Source organism: Curcuma longa, chromosome 11 (assembly GCF_044706935.1).
Source record: "Curcuma longa cultivar G26 ecotype Majalengka, Jawa Barat chromosome 11, ITB_CL_G26_1.1, whole genome shotgun sequence".
Taxonomy (NCBI): domain Eukaryota; kingdom Viridiplantae; phylum Streptophyta; class Magnoliopsida; order Zingiberales; family Zingiberaceae; genus Curcuma; species Curcuma longa.
The window spans coordinates 310,074-330,251 of NC_133871.1; the positions used below are offsets into that span (position 1 = coordinate 310,074).

At 34.3% G+C, this 20,178-nt stretch overlaps 1 protein-coding gene across 3 annotated transcripts; it reads left to right on the forward strand.

Moving 5' to 3' along the window:
- The first annotated feature begins 1,271 nt into the window (after positions 1-1,271).
- Positions 1,272-19,214, forward strand: LOC141839770 (putative BPI/LBP family protein At1g04970). Of its 3 annotated transcripts, XM_074727594.1 has the most exons (7): positions 1,272-1,695; positions 2,154-2,293; positions 2,852-3,203; positions 16,413-16,661; positions 17,687-17,740; positions 18,016-18,141; positions 18,793-19,214. In XM_074727594.1, exons 1-7 carry the CDS (start codon positions 1,285-1,287, stop codon positions 18,982-18,984), a joined length of 1,524 nt encoding a protein of 507 aa, XP_074583695.1. In that variant the 5' UTR covers positions 1,272-1,284; the 3' UTR covers positions 18,985-19,214. The 3 variants fall into 3 exon arrangements, with proteins under 3 accessions (XP_074583695.1, XP_074583697.1, XP_074583696.1); XM_074727596.1 differs by lacking the exon at positions 18,016-18,141; XM_074727595.1 differs by lacking the exon at positions 17,687-17,740.
- Positions 19,215-20,178: the final 964 nt, after the last annotated feature.

Sequence of the window (20,178 nt, forward strand, 5' to 3'; positions counted from 1 at the left end):
TGATTAATGCTTGTGGCCGGGTTTGAGGATGAAAGAGTACCTTTCCCTTAAAGATGCAAATGAAACATATCCTTTTTTCTTTAGAGTTAATTTACTTTATGCTAATTAATTTGCATTTGAGATGAAACATATCTTTTTTCTTCTTCCATAGATTGCCAGGGCTATGAGGTTTGAGGATGAGAAAAATCCTGATGTGGCAACATCTAAGTCAGAATCTTCGACGCCATTTATCACCTATGAGAAACCACCTGCCTTATCGGTCATGTATCCTCCTCGGCCTTTCATCCCTCAAGACACAACTGCTTTTGAACAAGGTGGTTCTAGCTACATAAGTGGATCAATGCCAACCCATTACATGCCTCGTTCTTGGTATGACCCCTTTCCTCATGAAGTTTCCGGATCAACAATGTATTCTGAATCAACCCAAAACAAAGATGTGGAACAAATTGGCAGCAAGCTTGAATTAAAGCAACCTGGCCATTAGTTTTAAGGTATACAGTTGGTGCTAGGTTTACTAGCTAGTAGGGATATATATCATTAGGATATTGGTTCGTGTTTATCAGTCTTGTTAAATGGAACTATGCTTTCCATATTTATGTATTCACTTAAATGTTGTAAATTTTGATAGGAAATATGGTTGTTGTTAGCCTCCTTTACGTTCTTCTATATGTATTGATAAACATCGTGTGTAACAGCCATCTTTTTATTTTGCTGCGAAGAAATATACATATAAGTTTCAGTGTAGATTATATAGTATACTATATATTGCCATATTTTTTTTCTTTATTATGTTGAATCACTGACCAAGAAATAGACGATGATTGTATTTCTGTCCTGTGATATGTTGAATCACTGTGTAACTCTTGTTTGCCAAAATGACTTCGAAGAGAACTTTTTTCCATGCTTCTTTAAACGATTGTGTAAAGTCGGTTAGTTGTTGAGTGGGGACTATTACTTCTTTAAAATGATTTTTAAAACATTATTAATATTTTTTTTATCATCTCTTTCTTTCTTGTATGATTTTTTTTCTTTTACATGATGAATAAGATAGAAAAAAAATTTATTTTATTTATAATTTTTCATATTAACAAATTAAATGTATTTTCCAGTTTTTTTTTCTTCAGAAAATAGAAAATAGCATATGCGTATTTTTTATTTTCTAAAAATTGGATCAGAAAATAAAAAACTAAAAATAAAAAATAAAAAATAGAAAATAGAAAATATTTTCCAAACCAAGAACTCTAATTTTTCTCTTGCCACAGACGGCGGATCCACCTGTCGCCCATGGCGTCGGCCCTCCTCTTCTTCCTCTTCCTCCCTATTGCTGCCGCCTCGGGCACTTTGTTATCGCAATCGGACGAGGCTGGATATATCTCCTCCTTTGTCTCCGAATCGGGCCTCGTCTTTGCCAAGGACCTGCTCGTCGAACGGGCCGTGGACTCGCTAACCCTGCTCCGCCTCCCCGACATCGAGAAGGATGTCCGAATTCCTGTCGTCGGAGTGGTGCACATGGTCGCCTCCAACATCACCCTCTCCTCCATCAACGTCTCCTCCTCCACGGTCAAGCCCGGGGAGTCCGGGATCGTCATCGTCGCTTCCGGTGCTAGCGCGAGCTTGAGCTTTGACTGGTTCTATTCTTACAGTACTTGGCTTGTTCCTATCAAGGTTTCCGATAAAGGGACAGCTTCTGTTCAGGTATAATGGAAGAAATGATCAATATTCCTTTAATGAATTATTGAGATTTCTTATTTCACAGTCTTCAACTGTCGTGAATGGCAAGATATAGGTTCAAATGACATTTATGTGAAATATGACATATTCTAGTCTCTAGAAACTAGCTAAATGAGATAAATACCCAACTATTGCAACTTCTCGTCATTGTTGATAGTGTATTTTGTTTTCTTTCAAATTTTTGAGTCGGTGAACATTTTATCGTCTTCATATTTACTCATAATTACATATAACTAACTATACAGGATATTTTCAATATGAGTTTTCCTGTGTTTTAGGATGTCCTTTCCTTTTCTCTTCCCATAAGTTTATTTTCCTTCTTTTGAACATAGAGCTGCTTCCTAAAATTTACTATTACATTGTTATCCTATATAATTCTTAAACTCCGATATGTACATCCTTTTTCTACTTTATGAAGCAAGGTTGAAGGCTTGCAAGTTGGGCTAACCATAACATTGGATAATAAGAATGGAACACTGGAGTTGGCTGTTTTGCAATGTGGTTGTTACATGGAAAGTTTAGTCATTACTTTGGATGGAGGAGCATCTTGGTTTTATCAAGGGTATGTACTTCAATCATTGAGGTTATGAAAAAATTTAAATGAACTATGCATTCATCAGTGTTTATTATTAAAGTTGTGACAACCACCACATTCCCCTTTGAAATGAGATAAATTGGCTCAAATTTGCTATGCCATTTGTTGCATAATAATTACATAAAACCACTAGCCTTATGAATAATCCAACAATGATGGTATTAGAACAAACAAATCTACAACAGTGGACTTTATCCATATTTTAAGACAAATGGATCTGCAATTATAGGCTTTATCCATAGTTAAAATCACTATAGACTGAATTGGAACCTCCCAAGAATTTATATTCTACCATTAGAACAACAATTGGATCCACAATAACGGACTTTCTGCAGAGTTTAAGATTAGGAAGGTACAGGAATGGTCTTTGTCCATTGGTAAACTCATGATAGACTCATTTAAATCCAAATATGAATGCGACTTGCATAAGATGTTATATCATCTTTGTTGAACCTTTGTTGACTTGTTTGGTTCAAGGGAGCCTATTCACTAAAATATCTTCTTTGCTCTGTTCATTCTTTCTAGGTTTATATATGCTTTTGCAAATCATATCAGATCATCTGTGGAAGATGCAATCATAAAGAAGATTACTGAAGGAGCACAAAAGCTTGATTTGTTTCTGCAAACTCTGCCAAAGGAAATTGATGTCGACAAAATCTCTTCTCTAAATGTCACATTTGTGGACGAGCCTATTCTCACAAACTCTTCGCTTGAGCTTGATATTAATGGCTTGTTTATTCCATCAAACAAAACATATGCTCAAAATTATCTTTACAAGGTATCTCAGCTATCAAATTCATGTGATGGAGCACAGAAAATGCTTTCAATTACATTGGATGAAGCTGTATTTAACTCCGCATCTGTTATATATTTTCAGGTAATATTTACTTTACTTAGTTGTATCTGTGCCCCTTAGTGTGATATCTTCTTGGAGGAATTTCATGGAATATAGTTAATGAAACTTTCAGAAATTGTTGCTTTGCCTATCATAGCTATGGGTGCGTTAGATTGTTTGATTTACATACATACTACTATGAATCTATCAAAAAGAAGCCCTTAGGCTTGTATCAAAGCTCATACTTGTGGTCATCTCATATTTATGTTTATCAATACTCCTCAAGTTGGTTCAAAGTTATTGTAAAATTTCAACTTGTTAAAAATGTATATGATTTTAGGACATTTTTGAAGGCTTAGTCAGCAATTATGCTAACATATGTGATTATTGTAACAAATAAATGAAGTGATGTTTTCCTTGGGTTGTGCCTTCCCCTTGACAAAGTGATAATATCTCTCTATATGTTTTGTTCTCTTATTAAATATTATTTGGAACCAATGTACATGGTAACTTAACTGCCATAATATATTTTTATCAGTTGAGTAGGAGTATTAATCCAACTCAGTCATCAACTATTTGAGCTAGATTACTTCATATGTAGTAAGTCTAAGGTTTAAAATATCGAGCCGTGCCAAGGTTTCAGTTCCGGACCGGAACGATATAGTTTCGGTACCGTATCGTACCGTGCTGGTATAGCTTTGGTATTTTTAAAATATAAAATATATTAACTAAAATAAAAATTTAATCTAAATATTTAAAAATAAAAAATAAAATATTTTTAAAAAATAATAAAATAATTTTATAAATTTTAATAAAGCCTATTTAAATTATTTCCGACTATAGTTAGGAATTGATTATTAAAACCTCAATTAAACCCTAAGATTAAAAAAAACATAAAACCAAAAATTATGACGTCGCCCCAGATCGCGCGCAGAGGCGTCGTCGGGTCCGCGCGGCGCCTCCGGTGGCGTCGTCGGGCCCGAGCGGAGCCTCCGGTGGCGTCGTCGGGCCTGAGCGGTGCCTCCGGAGGCGTCGCCGCGTGTCGGTGCTGTGCTGGTGTCGGTCCGTCAGTAGAACGAAAATTTCGCCCGTATCATGTGATACGGCTCGAAATTTCAATCCTTGAGTAAGTCATAGCTTTAAGTTCTTCCTTAGTAGTTTACATAACTACAATTTTTGTTACTTTTCCAAGATATTAGATTGCTCTATAAAAAAAGATAGTAGCCTTTGTTGATCATTTTTTTTAGAGAGCCTAATTAATCCTCATCTGTGTATCCTACAACTTTAGGATGGCCATGGAACCTTTCACTAGGGTATTGATGATGTATCATAAGATCCTTAAAATTTCCTCCCAAAGATCATGGCATGAGGCCCCAAAGAATTGACTAATTATACTTATGAAAAAATCAAATATTGGTTTGCAGACTATAAGGTAATTTAGTTTCCCAACTATTTTTTTTACTTCCCAATTGTGGATCTATAAAAGTAGCTGTGGATGGAAAGCACAAGCAACAGGAGACAAGTATGAATTGGGGAAATATGTAATCTCTTGATTTGGCGAGAAAAAGATGGTTCTAAGATTGATATTTTTTGTGTTCTGTGGTTTGCACCTCGAGATTGCTTTAAGGTTGATGAGATTGAGATAAAACAATGAGCTTGGGACAGGATCAGGTTACTCCAGCTCTGAAACATGTAAAAGAGTGGAAAATTTCTTAAGATTATTCTCTTTGTAGTCTTTTATTTTACCTTTATATATACAACCTTACTTATATTTTTGATTACATATGTGTGATAAGTATATTTACATGGTCTATTTATAATTATGTCCTCAATATTACTCAATTCAACCAAGTTGGTGGCTTATGATAATGATGCCATTATCATGATATCACAATTATGTAAAATTTTAAACAATTTTTAAAAATTTAAAAAATTATGATATTTGAATAAATATATTGTTAGGGATTAGGAAATAAATATAGTATTGCATTGCTATAAAGGCAGTGCCACAAAGTATTGAATGACTTATAAAGTTATTTAACTTGATATTGAAAACTAAAAATATGCATGATCAGTAGAGGGTAAGTATTATAGTTTTCTTATATAAGAATAAAGGAGACATACAAAATTTTATAAATTATAGGAGTATTAAACTAATGAGTCATACCATGAAACTTTGAGAAAAAGTAATAGAAAAAAAACTAAGGAAACCATGGTGACTGAGAATCAATTTGGATTTATGCTTAGAAGGTTGACAATAAAAGCTATATATCTTCTCAGACAACTAATTGAAAAGTATCGAGAACAGAAGCAAGACTTACACATGATATTTATTGACCTATAAAAAGCATATGATAGAGTCTCAACGGAAATTATATGGAGAATTTAGCATAATGTATATTGAACTAATTAAGGATATGTATGAAGATGTAATGATCTGGATTAACTGAAGTGTTATTCATAAAGATAGGATTACATCAAGGATAAGTTCTAAGTCTATCTTTTTATACTAATCATGGATGCACTCATTGGACACATCTAAGATACAATACTATAGTGTATGTTGCTTGCAGATGATAATATTTTAGTATTTGAGACATATGAAAGAGTAAATGTTAAACTCAAATGTTGGTGGAAAATGCTAGTGAAAGGTTTTAGGGTTAGTAGAGTAAAGACGAAATATATGAGATTTAAGTTTAACAATATTAGACGTAATGAGATAATTGTTAACATAGGAGAAGACGAGTTGTCTGCAAGAGTTTTAAATATTTAGAATCTTTTTTGCAAAAGAATGGAGACATTGAGAGATGTCTTACATAGAATACAAGCAAGATGGTTGAAATGGAGGTTTTTGTGATCGTAAAATACTTCTAAGATTTAAATGAAAGTTTTATAAAACGGTGGTTAGACCTTCTATGTTGTATAGAGATGAATGTTAGGATATGACTCGAGCAAATAAGCAACAGATGAGAGTTGCAGAAATAAGAATGTTAAGGTGGATTTACGGACATATAAAGATAGACAAGATACAACAACAACAACCAAGCGTTATCCCACTATGTGGGGTCGGCTATATGGATCCTTTTACGCCATTGAGCTCTATCTCCTATTATATCATCATTTATATTTAAATAAATTTTATCTTGTTTTATTGTTGCTAACCAAGTCTTTTTTGGTCTACCTCGCCCTCGTTTGATATGCGTATTTGTCATAGTTTCACACCGCCTAACTGGAGCATTTATCGGTCGTCTAAGTACATGTCTGTACCACCTTAAACGTATCTCACGGAGTTTTTCCTCAATAGATGCAACTCCAACTTTCTCTCTAATGCTCTCATTTCTTATTCTGTCCATCTTCGTATGTCCACACATCCATCTTAACATCCTCATCTCCGCAACTCTCATCTTTTGCTCATGTGCAAGATAAAAAATAAAAATATTAAGGAGAAAATCGGGATTACACCTATTGAGGAAAAAATTCCAGAAGACACATTTAAGATTGTACGGATTGTACTTAGACGATCAATAAATGCTTTAGTTAGACGATGTAAACCTATGATAAACGTGCATATCAAATGAGGAAGAGGAAGATTAAAAAAAGACTTGGTTAGCAAAAATTAAACAAAATAAAATTTATTTAAATATAAATGATGATATAGTAGGGGATTGAGTCCAATGGCGTAGAAGGATTTATAAGCTAACCTCATCTAGTGGGATAAAGCTTGGTTTGTTGTTGTTATTGCTATAAAGGTATAACCCTATTTTGGTGGAGGAATAGATTGTTATTACAATAATGTTCTTAAGTGGTTTATGAATATTATTAGTGCAACAATGCTTGTAAGTGGTTGAGGTCGATCATGTTGCCAATTATATGTTGATGTGTTTGACAAAGGTTTAGTGTGTGCTTGTGTTACTGATACACGTGAACTAAGTTTGCAAGGACATGGTTGTAAGATCGAAAAGAGCGCTAGAGGGGGAAGGGGGGGGGGGTGAATATCACACTTCGCTTTTTCACTTGTTTTTCGAAAACTCATTTTAAAACAACTTAAGTACACAACGAAAAATAAACACAACACACAAAATAAAGACACGTTTATTTTTACTTGGTTCACAGCCTCTGGCTGCTACTTCAAGGCCCACAATCTTTAATTACTTTCGACGGATAATTCAATAAATGACTCTTTGAGAAAGAGTCTCGCCTTTACAATGAGAAGAACGGTAATAAGTTTACCGTTCCTATATAATTAAGTACAAAAGGACTTAAAAGAAATGTGCTATAGTTACCGACAATAAAGTAGAAGTTCTATGCGATTGTCGGTGTAGCGTTGTGGTATTGTAGCAGTGTCTCGGGAGCGTAGAGTGCGTGAACAAACATTGTAGAATGATCGTAAAAGTTGTTCGTAGGGTTATAGTCGTAGCTGCTTATAATGACCAATCCGAGCGCTTGGATCTTCTTTCGGGTGCCCTCGCATCGGCTAGTCGATCCACTATCGTAGTTGACTTGACATCTCCGGGTGCTTGGATCCCTTCCGGGCGCTTGGAAGCTGTGGTGTCCCGGCCAATCGGGACTCGCTACCTCATTTGCCTCGCTGACTCGAAGAATCGACTTTCGGACACTTGGATCTGATAGGGGCGCCTAGACTGTCTTGGCGCTCGAATCCAATAGGGGCGCTTGGAACTTGAATTTTGATTTTTTAATTTCCTACATCATAGAGTTATCATAATATACATATACTACAGGAAATTGAGTTAGGATAATTTTACAACTGTCTGGTCTTGAGTTTTGGATTTCCACTGACTCGCCTAGACTTCTCGCTTGGTGCATGTCCTAGATTTGCCAAGACTTCTTGCCTGTTCCACCTGGCTAAGACTTCTTACCTAGTCCACCTGGCTAGGACTTCTTGCCCCCCGATCCACTTGACTAGGATTTTTTATCTAGCTTCCAATTATGACTTTCCTTGCCTAGTCTTAAATTAAGACTTTACTTGCTTAGCCTCTAATTAAGATTTTCTTGTGCTACCTGCATATTTAGATTAGTTCGTTAGCATACAGTACAATCTTAACTTGAACCCTTTGTCATGATCAAAACACAGGTTCAATTATCTGATGCTTTCTGCACCAACAATCTTCCCCTTTTTTATTATGATAACCTAGTTCAAAGTTAAGTCAAACTACTTAAAAATACAAATCCAACATTTCGAAACACATTCCAAAGAAGGAAAAGTATACTCCCCCTTAATTCAATCTCTCCCCCTGAATTTAAGGCAGTCTTTTTAAAATTTTATATATTTTCTTTCTCTTAATTTAAAAGCGCAAATTTAAAAGCGGGAATAATAAATTGCAAATTGACTTTCTTATGGTTAGGAAGAGGGATAGGAAGATTTGTAAAGATTGTAAGGTCATTCCTGGAGAAAGTTTAACTACCCAACATAGGTTAGTAGTATTGGATATACGTTTAAGCATAATATCCATAAAAAGAAAATATCCACTACTCCTAGAATTAAGTGGTAGAAGTTGAAGGATGAGAAACAAAACATATTTAAGGAGAAGGTAGAAGGACAAGTATTAGGTGAAGTATACGGTGACCCTACTACGACATGGGATAAAATGGTATCAAAGTTGAAAATAATAGCCAAGAGTATACTCGGCGAGTCAAAGGGGCATGTACCACCAAGTAAAGAATCTTGGTGGTGGAATGAGAAAGTACAGGAAAAAGTGAAGGAAAAACGAATAGCCTATAAGAAATTATATATTTGCAAGAATGAAGAAAATTTAAAAAAATATACATTAGCTAAGAAAGAGACTAAAAAAAGCAGTGAATGAAGCTAAAAATACAACTTTTGAGCAGTTATATCGAAAATTAGATACAAAAGAAGGAGAAAAAAACATTTATAAAATAGCTAAAGTGAGAGAGAGGAAGACAAAAGATATTAGCCAAATAAGATGTATTAAAGATGAATGTAATAGGGTATTAGTAAATGATGGAGAAATAAAAGAGCGGTGGAAGAGGTATTTTCATCAACTTTTTAATGAAGGTGTAGGTGATCAACTTAACTTAGGTAATTTAAGCAGTTCAAATGAGTATAGAAATTTAAATTTTTACCATAGAATTCGAATTTCAGAAGTAGAACAAGCTTTAAACGGAATGAAAAATGGAAAAGCCGTTGGACCAGATGATATCCCGATAGAGGTATGGAAGTGCCTAGGGAAACAAGGTATTGAATGACTTACAAAATTATTTAACATGATATTGAAAACAAAGAAAATGCCAGATCAATGGAGAGTAAGTACTCTAATTCCCTTATATAAGAATAAGGGGGACGTACAAAATTGTGCAAATTATAGGGACATTAAATTAATGAGTCATACCATGAAACTTTGGGAAAGAGTAATAGAAAAACGATTAAGGAAAGAGACTATGGTCACCAAAAATCAATTTGGGTTTATGCTTAGTAGGTCGACAATAGAAGCTATACATCTTCTCAGGCAACTAATTGAAAAGTATCGGGGGCAAAAGCAAGATCTACATATGATATTTGTTGATTTAGAAAAAGCTTATGATAGAGTGCCAAGGGAAATTATATGGAGGATTCTAGAAAAGAGGGGTGTTAGCGTAGTATATATTGATCTAATTAAGGATATGTATGAGGAAGTAACGACTAGAGTAAAGACTTCAGGCGGATTAACTGAAGCATTTCCAATAAAGATAGAGTTACATCAAGGGTCAGCTCTAAGTCCTTATCTTTTTACACTAATCATGGATGAACTTACTGGACACATTCAAGATACCGTACCATGGTGCATGTTGTTTGCAGATGATATTGTATTGGTAGATGAGACACGTGAGGGAGTAAATGCTAAATTAGAATTTTGGCGAGAAACACTAGAAGAGAAAGGTTTTAGGCTTAGTAGAGTAAAGACAGAATATATGGAATTTAAGTTTAGCAATATTGAACGTAATGAGACAAATATTAAAATAGGAGATGATGAGTTGTCTGGAACTGAGAGTTTTAAATATTTAGGATCATTTTTGCAAGCCGATGGAGGGATTGAGAGAGATGTCTTACATAGAATACAAATAGGATGGTTGAAGTGGAGGAGAACATCAGGTGTTTTATGTGATCGTAAAGTGCCTCTAAAACTTAAATGAAGTTCTATAAAACGGCAGTTAGACCTGCCATGTTATATGGCGCTGAATGTTGGGCTATGACTCGAGCACATGAGCAAAAGATGAGAGTTGCGGAGATGAGGATGTTAAGATGGATGTGTGGACATACGAAGATGGACAGAATAAGAAATGAGAGCATTAGAGAGAAAGTTGGAGTTGCATCTATTGAGGAAAAACTCCGTGAGACACGTTTAAGGTGGTACGGACATGTACTTAGACGACCGATAAATGCTCCAGTTAGGCGGTGTGAAACTATGACAAATACGCATATCAAACGAGGGCGAGGTAGACCAAAAAAGACTTGGTTAGCAACAATAAAACAAGATAAAATTTATTTAAATATAAATGTTAATATAATAGGAGATAGAGCTCAATGGCGTAAAAAGATCCATATAGCCGACCCCACTTAGTGGGATAAGGCTTGGTTGTTGTTGTTGTTGTTGTTGTTGTTAATTTAACATGGTCCTTTTTTTCTTTTTGGCTTTAAGTTTTGAAGAACCACAAAAATTTAGTTTAAAAACCTTAGTTTTGTACTTTAGAAAACACCTACTTAGATAAGTGGCAATTTGAAAAAATATTGTGCTTTGAGAGTAAGTGTTTTTTCCTAGTCAACATTTATGGAAAACATCTATGAAAAAATACTTTTAGTTTTGCTTTGAAAAATACTATGAAAAATATATTTTAAAAACCTACTTAACTTTGAAATTACTCTCTCCCTTTGACATAATCAAAAACACGTAAGGTTTTAGGTAGAGTTTTAAAAAATATTTAAGGTTTTAAAACACTTAGAATTTTGTACGAAGGTTTGAAAAAAATTTAGGATGAAATGCTTGCAATAATGATTCATAATTAATAAACAACACTCTATATAATTGATAGTGATAATAAAAGAAATTTCTTAGAGTTCAAGCATGATTACTAAGTTTATAAAATTTATAAAAATATAACATCTATGAAATTGTCCTTATCCGCATGTCTAACTTATGTTATTAGCTGATTATTAGAAGATAGCAGTTTTTACTAAGTTAGTTAGGTTAAGTGTAGATTTTCAATTAATCAATTACTATGAAAGAACACTTAACTTGATCTATATTCATTTGTATTTTTAGCCCAGATTTATAGTGATGCACTGACATAAGCATCTGAAATCTAGACTTGACGCTAAGCATCTTACACCATTCTAAGTGGCTCAGTACACAAGCAAGTTAGTCCTAAGGTGCTTGTGAGATACTGGTTGCCTAAATCTATAGATTCATGCTGTAGGGATCTTTTGAGAAAAATAATAAATAAACACAGCAGAATAAAATTGATCCCTCCAGAGATCTATGCGAATGAAGTATACATGTTTGATCGAGTTGTCATCTTTATTGCGTGAACGGAACAATTCTGGCAGCAACTTGATTTGGTAATTTCAGCATGATCAAAATGGTCATACCTCTTCGGTATCCACACAAACACGTCCTTCGTTCGTCGCACAAACTTAGTCTTCGAAGAAGAACCACCTTCATTGTGCTAGTAACTTGGATGATTTTGCCAAGAGTAGAAGAAGAGGAGACTAGAAGTGATCATTCACCAAATGCATAAAATTGACCTTTTGTACTCATCTAATAAATACAAAAGGTCATCCAATAAATACAAAGGATCATCTAATGAATACAAAGAGTCATCTAATGAATACAAAAGGTTTTAACTTTTTGCTCTCCTTTTCATCAATACTCTATTAATCTCTATTAATGGACATTAATCCTCTTTAGTGATTGAGTTTAATCCAATAAGTCTAATTTTAATTTTAATCCAATAGTTGGATTCATTTGAGTCTAACTCGGATTAGACTTAACCCTATAATCTTAGGGTCCATCATATTTTAGTCAAACTAAAATACACTAATTTCCAAATCAACATGTTCTTTGTGTGTGACCCAATAAGTTCTTATAACGTTGGCAATGTATCTAAAATAATATTTTATATATATAAGTAATGAGTGATATCTAGCAAGCAATAGTAATGAGAATGTGGAGATCCGACTTAATCTTTTTGTGTCTATTATCTTGTATAACTTGGTCCTTCTATCCTCGATATCTAGATTGACCATGAGGCATAAACCGTATCATCCCCTTATTAATTTTTGTGTTTCTTGATTTCTAAGTAGATTCACTTAACTAAATGAGCTCAATATCTCATATTGACTTATTTGAGCATGACCATGCATTTTAATATTTTTACTTAATCAAGGGGTCCACAGATATCACTTCCGTCATATGGAAAGGATAGATCGCATTTACATCACACATCCCCCTACATAATTTATTGCATACCTAGTGATCGACTTTATAGTCCATCTGTTACAGCTAATGTTTGTCGATACTAAAGTACATAACTCCTTATGTAGGGAACTATAGTAACTTTAGGTCTAAGAACTATGAGAATGTTTATGATACTTATATAATGATCCATGAAACATTCTCATGGTGGATCAATTTAGTACATATTCTCTAATATATGCCCATATGTCAACTTGATATGTTATGTCCATGACTTGTGAGATTAAGTCATCAGTTGACCTACATGCTAGTCTAAACGCATTAATATTGCCTTTGTATATTAAAGTTTGACTAGGAATAATTAAGAGTAGTATTCTATATATAGTTAATGATAATTTTACAACTGTCTGGTCTTACTTTGGATTTCCAGCGAAACCTTAGGTTAGACTGATGCCTACTAGTCCCTTCAAGGAAATGCATCCTCACCTACTCTTCTCAGGAGAGTTATCTTTTTGCCAACCATCCGGTCCTTCAGACCTGATTGGACTTCTATTGGTTGTAATGAAGCTTGTAATTCGATGAGGTCAAATTGTAATGATTAACTTGGCACATTCAAGGTGTTTTGGTGATCGGCGAGTAATGGTATGAGACATTCTAATAAGGTAGACTCTAGGACAAAGAGCATGGAGTAGTTGATAGTTTGGCAACTGTAATTGCCTAGAACTAGGCTAGCTTATAGGTGAATGATGAAAGATCACATGAATCGTTTGAAGTTCCGGATAAAATTTCTAGAGAGACATACTATAAGGCTACCCAACAAGTACTTCATAGGTGACCTACCAAAGAATGACATGTGGAACAACCTTGGAGAGCTTAGCAACGTTGGAGAGCTTAGTGTATTTAAGGGACTTGATGAAGGTGAACTTGAGGGCAACATAAAGCTACAATAACTTAAAAGGCTTGGAAGTTGGTGAGCTGTAAGAGATTATGAGTGACTTGTAATGCCTTTTGGGAAACATTATTAGGAATGATGTAGAGCCTTAGTATAGAGCCATTAACTAAGGAGCAACATATTCCTGAGGACTAATCTAGTCAACTGAAGGTAAATTAAGTTGACTAAAGGAAATCTTTGCTCTATCTGTACCACCTCGACCGAAGGATCACCTCGACCGAAGGATCAACTGAACAGCCGAAGACCCGAGGATGCTTTCTTTAGGCTGCTTTCTTTACCCCTACCCTATAAGTATAATTACAACCAACTCAAAAGGCGAAGAGCTAAATCCTTTACTCATACTCAAAAGGCAAAGAGCTAAGGATGCTTTCTTCCCTCCTCTAGATATAGGAAGTCCCTATCAAAAGGCGAAGGTGCTTTCCTCAAGAAAACACTAGGGTTCAATTTTTTATAACTTTGATCAGCCAATTGGATAGGGTTCAATTGATTATAGGAATCGTTGAGTCAATTAAATTGTTGACAGTTGGCTTACAATGGATAGTTTTTGAATTTTAATTTATTGAAATTGTTCAAAATTGACTGTTTGCTAGCCTTTAGAGGCTCCTCTATATAAGTGTTGGGCGCATTTTCTCTTATCAACTATATATGAATTTGATAGTGTTATCCCAACAATTAAGTGACCAAGAAAAACATTCATGCAATGTTCACATAGATGCTAATAGACTTAGAGATGGGCTTCAATAACTGCACTGCCAAATCAATCTATGGAAAGGAGGGCCATAAAAGGGGTCATAGTTGTGAAATTTGCCATAAGTGAGGTTGTAAGGAGAGCAACTGATTTGAGCTGTAGGAGAAGGAAAACTATGTATAAGCTAGGCATTGTGATGAGAAGATTCCTACCCTTGTCAGGGATAGGAAGAATGAGAAGAGCTTCCCATATGAATATCTGACAACCATATTAGAGTTAATTTATGGTGTTGCATGAGGTTGTCATGGTTTGTTTAGTGTCGTTGAACACCTCCCTTGTCAATGATCATTGGATTCACGATTATATAAGTGGTGGAGTTGACCACCATTTGAGTGATAGAGGAGGTAGGATGTCACTTCTATCCTTCAAGATTTGATCTTGGATCTGCCACAAAGAAGATTGAGGAATGCTAAGGTCAGGGATAAATATGGAGCTTCTTACATTTGGATCAAGGATGAACTAAGAAGAACATATATGTTCTCTCTTTGTTCCTTCCGGTTTGAGCTCATGAGATGCTTGCTGGAAGCTCAACCAAGATCGGGTGGTAGAACCACCTGCAAAAAATGTGGTCAGGTGATGAGTGGGAGAAAATGGCAGATTTGGAATAGAGGGAATTTCATGCAGAAAAGAGGGCCTGATGTAGCCGCATTAGAGAATGAGAATAGGATTGTAAATGAGCCAAGCTTTTCGTTCTTCAAACTTGATTGATAAGGTAAACGAGCCAAGCCAATCCGAGCTTAAAATGAACCAAATCATTGAAATGATTGTTAAAGCTTGGTTTCTTTTTATGAGTTTGAACTTGGTTCATTTAAATGTTTTCGAGCTCTCAATTTGAGCTTGTTTGATTTTGTGAAATTTACATTTTAAAGTTTATTTGGTTGGTTAATGAGCTTGATATCAAAAGTTTATTTGTTTGTTTTGAGAGCTTGTTTGTCTATTTATAAGTTTGATAAGAATTTTGTTGATGAACATAATTCACAAACTTTATTCATGAACATTAAGGAGTAACACACGTGTTAAAGTTTGTTCATTTAATTTAGCAAGTTATTCAATTGACCTTCTATATGTTGAACGAACATAAATAAGCTCTTACTAAATAAAACTCTAAGCTTGTTCATGAATGTTTGGCTAACTTACAATCCTAGATGAGAAGTGGTAGTAGATGGTGATGTATTAGGGAGGAAGAGGATGGCTGTAATAAGATTGTCGCATAGTTGACATCATGGTCGATAGGCAACAAGGAGTTGACGATGTCTCATAGTAGACATTGCACACGGTGGGTCATTGGAGTTGAGGCATAGGTTGTGCCAATTCATTGTAAGTAGATTGAGAGAGTAGGTTTCAGGCTCAAGCAAGAAGAGGTGGGTGGAGCCCTCCCCTAAGGGGAATATTGTTCTTTGTGAAACACTAAACCTAGAACACGGTTTTGATTCTATGTTGAGTTTGGTTGTTTGATGAAAGGAAAATGTTATTAAATTGTTATGAAAGGATAATTACATGTATATATTATGTAGGAATCAGTTTAAAGATCCTTCACCTAATACTAATATGGAACTATAGTTACAATGCATAATAGCTAATAACTCCAATACTCTTAACATATATATAACCATAAAGTGAGCAGTGATATAGCTTTATATCAAGTGAGTAAGATCCATGTAGCTCACTCAAAATTAGTTGTTAATAACATGACTTGAATATGATGAAAGTATATAAATCTGAAAAATGAATTATTAGAACCCAAAGCTAAAAGTAGGAAATATGCATAGCATAAGTAATAAGTTACTTTCTTTCAATAACATTTTCTTTCAAAAATGTTTACATTAATTAAACTGAATCTAACATTTACATGGATATCTACTTGTTTGCAAATGCCTTATTTGGAGCACCAGCTAAATCCTCAGTTCAGTCAACACACTCACGCTCCAAAACCAATTATAAGAGGAGCTCACAAGTTTTTAGGGGCATTTGCCAAATTTCAGGCTAATGGTTGGAGAAAATGATAGTGTCTTGTATCCATTACTAACTTCTCTGCCTTTTGAGCTTAGATATGCAATTCAGTATCCAATCAAGTGCTTCAAGTATATAACTTCTGATTGATACAGTTGTGTTGGTTTTTTTAGGCTGGATTGCTGCATTGGATGGTCAACAAGGTACCTGAGCAGTCCCTTCTGAACACAACTAGCTGGAAATACCTTATCCCTCAACTGTACAGGAAATATCCTAATGATGACATGATACTAAATATGTCACTGATGTCTCCTCCAGATGTGTGGATTACATCGCAGAAAGTTGGGGCGAATCTCCTTTTAGATATGACTGTTAATGTCTTGGATGGAAGTTCAACAATTCCTGTTGCTTGTATATCAATGGTAATCACTATTGAATATATGTTAAATAGCTGCTTCCCTTTGTATTGTATAACACATGGTATGTTGCAGTTTCTTCTATTTCCTCTTCATGCTAATGATCCTAGTATGGCCTTGATGCAATGAGATAATTACTGACCAGATTCTTTTATGTGGTTGATTACTTCATTTTGAGTTCTCGCAGTTATTTGAGATGTCTCTTTGTTCAATTGAGTAGTAGCTAGATTAAGGGATTAAGGTATAATGAGATGAGAATATGGATTTTCAAGACACAAGACTGCTAGAATTTATCTAGTTATTTGAATTGTTATTGGGACCTTTCTCATGTGGAAGTTTCTTATCCAAATGTAGTGCTCTGTGGGTCAATACTAGCTAAATTGAATCATGATTAATTGTATTCTTCTGCTTCATTTTGACTGTTCTGGATTGATGACGTTATATTTTATTTGTTCACCTGTAGCAATTAAAATAGAGTGCATTGCATAACGAATATGAAGAAAATCTGTGGATCTCTCATTTTTTTCATGAGGTTGAAAATGAAAGAAAATATGATCATAGACTAGCTAATTCAAGTTCCATTCGGAGACATTTCAGTTTGGTTGCCTTTCTTATCCTTGTGACATTTCTTCTATGTATCCACACCGTGCATTTGAAAATTTGGAAGAGTTAGCCGACAATTTCCTTTTGATTGAACTATGAAAAGTTACCATCCTTTTGGTCCGTATGAACATGGTGTATGCATTTGTACAAAAATTGATCCTTAAAGGAAGAAAACAAGTCTACTTGGTTCTGTTCCTCCAAAATCTAGCTTAAAGAATTCTGTACTAATTATACAACATGGGGTTTGTGATTTCTTTATCATTTAGTTTTCCTTTTGCAATTTCTAGAATAAATGGGAATTCTAAGAAGTACTGAGACTTTGTAGGTGGACTAGCTATTCTTATTGAGTTTAATGGCTTGATATTTACTCGTCAATCCTAATCTTTTCTGATAGATTTATGGTGTTCTTGACTGCAATTGTGTTTCAGGTTATCAAATTTCTTTTACATGCTAGACCTCACTGTATACAATCAAAGATTCAGGTGCTACTAGCTACTGCTTATTTATATTACCCATGCACAGATAAATCTACTATATTGCTTGTCACACTTCTTCAACGCCACAAGTTTGACAAAAATATGCATGCCTATGTTCTTAAGTATGATTTTGTTTTGTTATTTTTATAATATTACTAGGTGATAAAACAGGTTTCTTGCTGCATTTTCAAAATCTTAATCTAAATATTATTTCCTTAGCATCAAGAAATAGCTTCCTCTGTATAACATGATCCAGGAGCTTGCTACTTGTCTTTTGGTAGGTGGTTGATGTCTCTGGGGTTGTTGCAATTTCTGGGAATAATCTAGTTGGTGAAGTTGGATTAGATAGCTTCTCTCTTTCTTTGAAATGGAGTGATGTAGGCAAATTTCATATGAATTTAATACAGGTATGGTTAATCTACTGATATTTCTATTGCCTAGAATTTTGCAACCAAATTGGAATCTTTATCTTGCCTCACGTGATTGCATTTTTTTTGGGTCATATGCGATCAGGAAATAAAAATACTCTTGAATTTAATCAGGCCATACCAATCATGATCCTCTAAAAACAATTGCTCGAAAGGTGATAATAAGCTTTTTTTAATTTATTGGTAGTATTAAACGAAAATAAAAGTAATCATACAAGTAACATTAGATATGAACAGGATCAAGTTAAGCCAGAAGTATTTATTCCCTAACTGGAGCTTTTGGAGTCCTTGTACTCTGAAAATTGTCATGGACAAGAAATCTGTTGATGTTTTTTTAATATTCATATGTACATGCAATTCACACAAAGTTGGAATATCCTTTCAAAACTTGTGCAACTGGGGACTCAAAATTTGGACAACAAAGTTTATTGAAGTTTCTTGTTTCTTTTGCTGGTTAACATCGTGAAATTCTTAACATTCTGAGAGTACTTGCATCAATTCACTTGAATAATTCTTCTTTTTTACATTGCAAGTGAATATTAGCAGACAAATAATTTGGGACAAATAATATTGACAATGATGATTGCTTCTTATTAGTAGACTAGATTCTTACTCTATGTATAAACGCAGGGGGTATTGCAGGTCTTCCTAAAGACAGTATTTGTTCCATACGTTAATGTGCATCTTAGGCAAGGCTTTCCTCTCCCTATTGTTCGTGGTTTTGCCCTCCAAAATGCAAGCATCCTTACGACCAGCTCAGCAGTTGTTGTATGTTCAGATGTAGTATTTATCAATTCCACTGGTTTGCACTCTTCTCTATAGGAGGCAAAACAGACTCCACGGTGATTACTGTTTGGAGAGCGAATATGGTACGCTTTGTACAGATATTTCACTTAAGTCATTCATAACTTGGCTGTGTAATTTTAGCATCCATGTATTTAGACACTGACGTTATTCCAAGTTAGTGTACCAATGGCACACCATATATATAAACCTAGATCTTGTCCTATTGTATCTCTAAATATTATAAAATTTTAACTACTAGTACTGGATTCTATTTGTCAAATTGTGGATTTAATTCTTGCTACAAATGTTAGTTTAGTTCTTGGATATTAAACTGGTGCTCTCACGCAATGATAAAAGAAATATTTCCAAGAATACAGTTCATTCGGGAATTGACCTTGTTTAACCTCTATTTTTTTTTAAAAAAAATTTCATCTTGATTCCTAAATTAGTTTGTTCTTAGCAATTACATGTCTATTTGATCAGTATTCACAACCAATCAGAATAAGATACAGTCAGGCTGTCGAAGTGATTTTAGCATTTTCCAAGCTATTTTTGAAATTATGCTAAACATGATAAAGGAATATTGGAAGCTTATAAACTCTCCAAATGGATCTCTAAACACAATTAAATGATCTCTTTGGAAGTTAAAATATGTATTGGAAATATTATATGGTCTTAGAACCATAGAGCCAATAATACTTATTTGCCCCTTCAAGCTAATTTTGGTCAAGTAATTAAATGATCTCTTTGGAAGTTAAAATATGTATTGGAAATATTATATGATCTTAGAACAGCCAATAATACTTATTTGCCCCTTCAAGCTAATTTTGGTCAAGTAGACCAGAAATCAAATACTAAAATCAGGATATTTCCAGCGTTCAAGTTCATTGTAGCAAACTCATTTTGGAAATACACTTATACCTTGCTGAAATTATATGGTGTGGTGTGTGGAGCTCATTAGGTGATGATACTCTTTTGCAAACACAAAACTTAATTCAATCGTTAGATATATCTAATGTGTGCTTTTGTAAACATATTAGAGTGATAATTACTGGTGGATAAAAATATATTTGGACCAATCTAAGGTATCCATTAAGACTTTGAGGATTCAATATAGGTTTGAGAGGATTTAGGGTGGTATATAAAGTATTTTACATAAATTATATTTAATTCAATTAATTAATGCAATATTCTATTTGAGCAACTAGCAACTGGAAGTTTGAGCAAAAC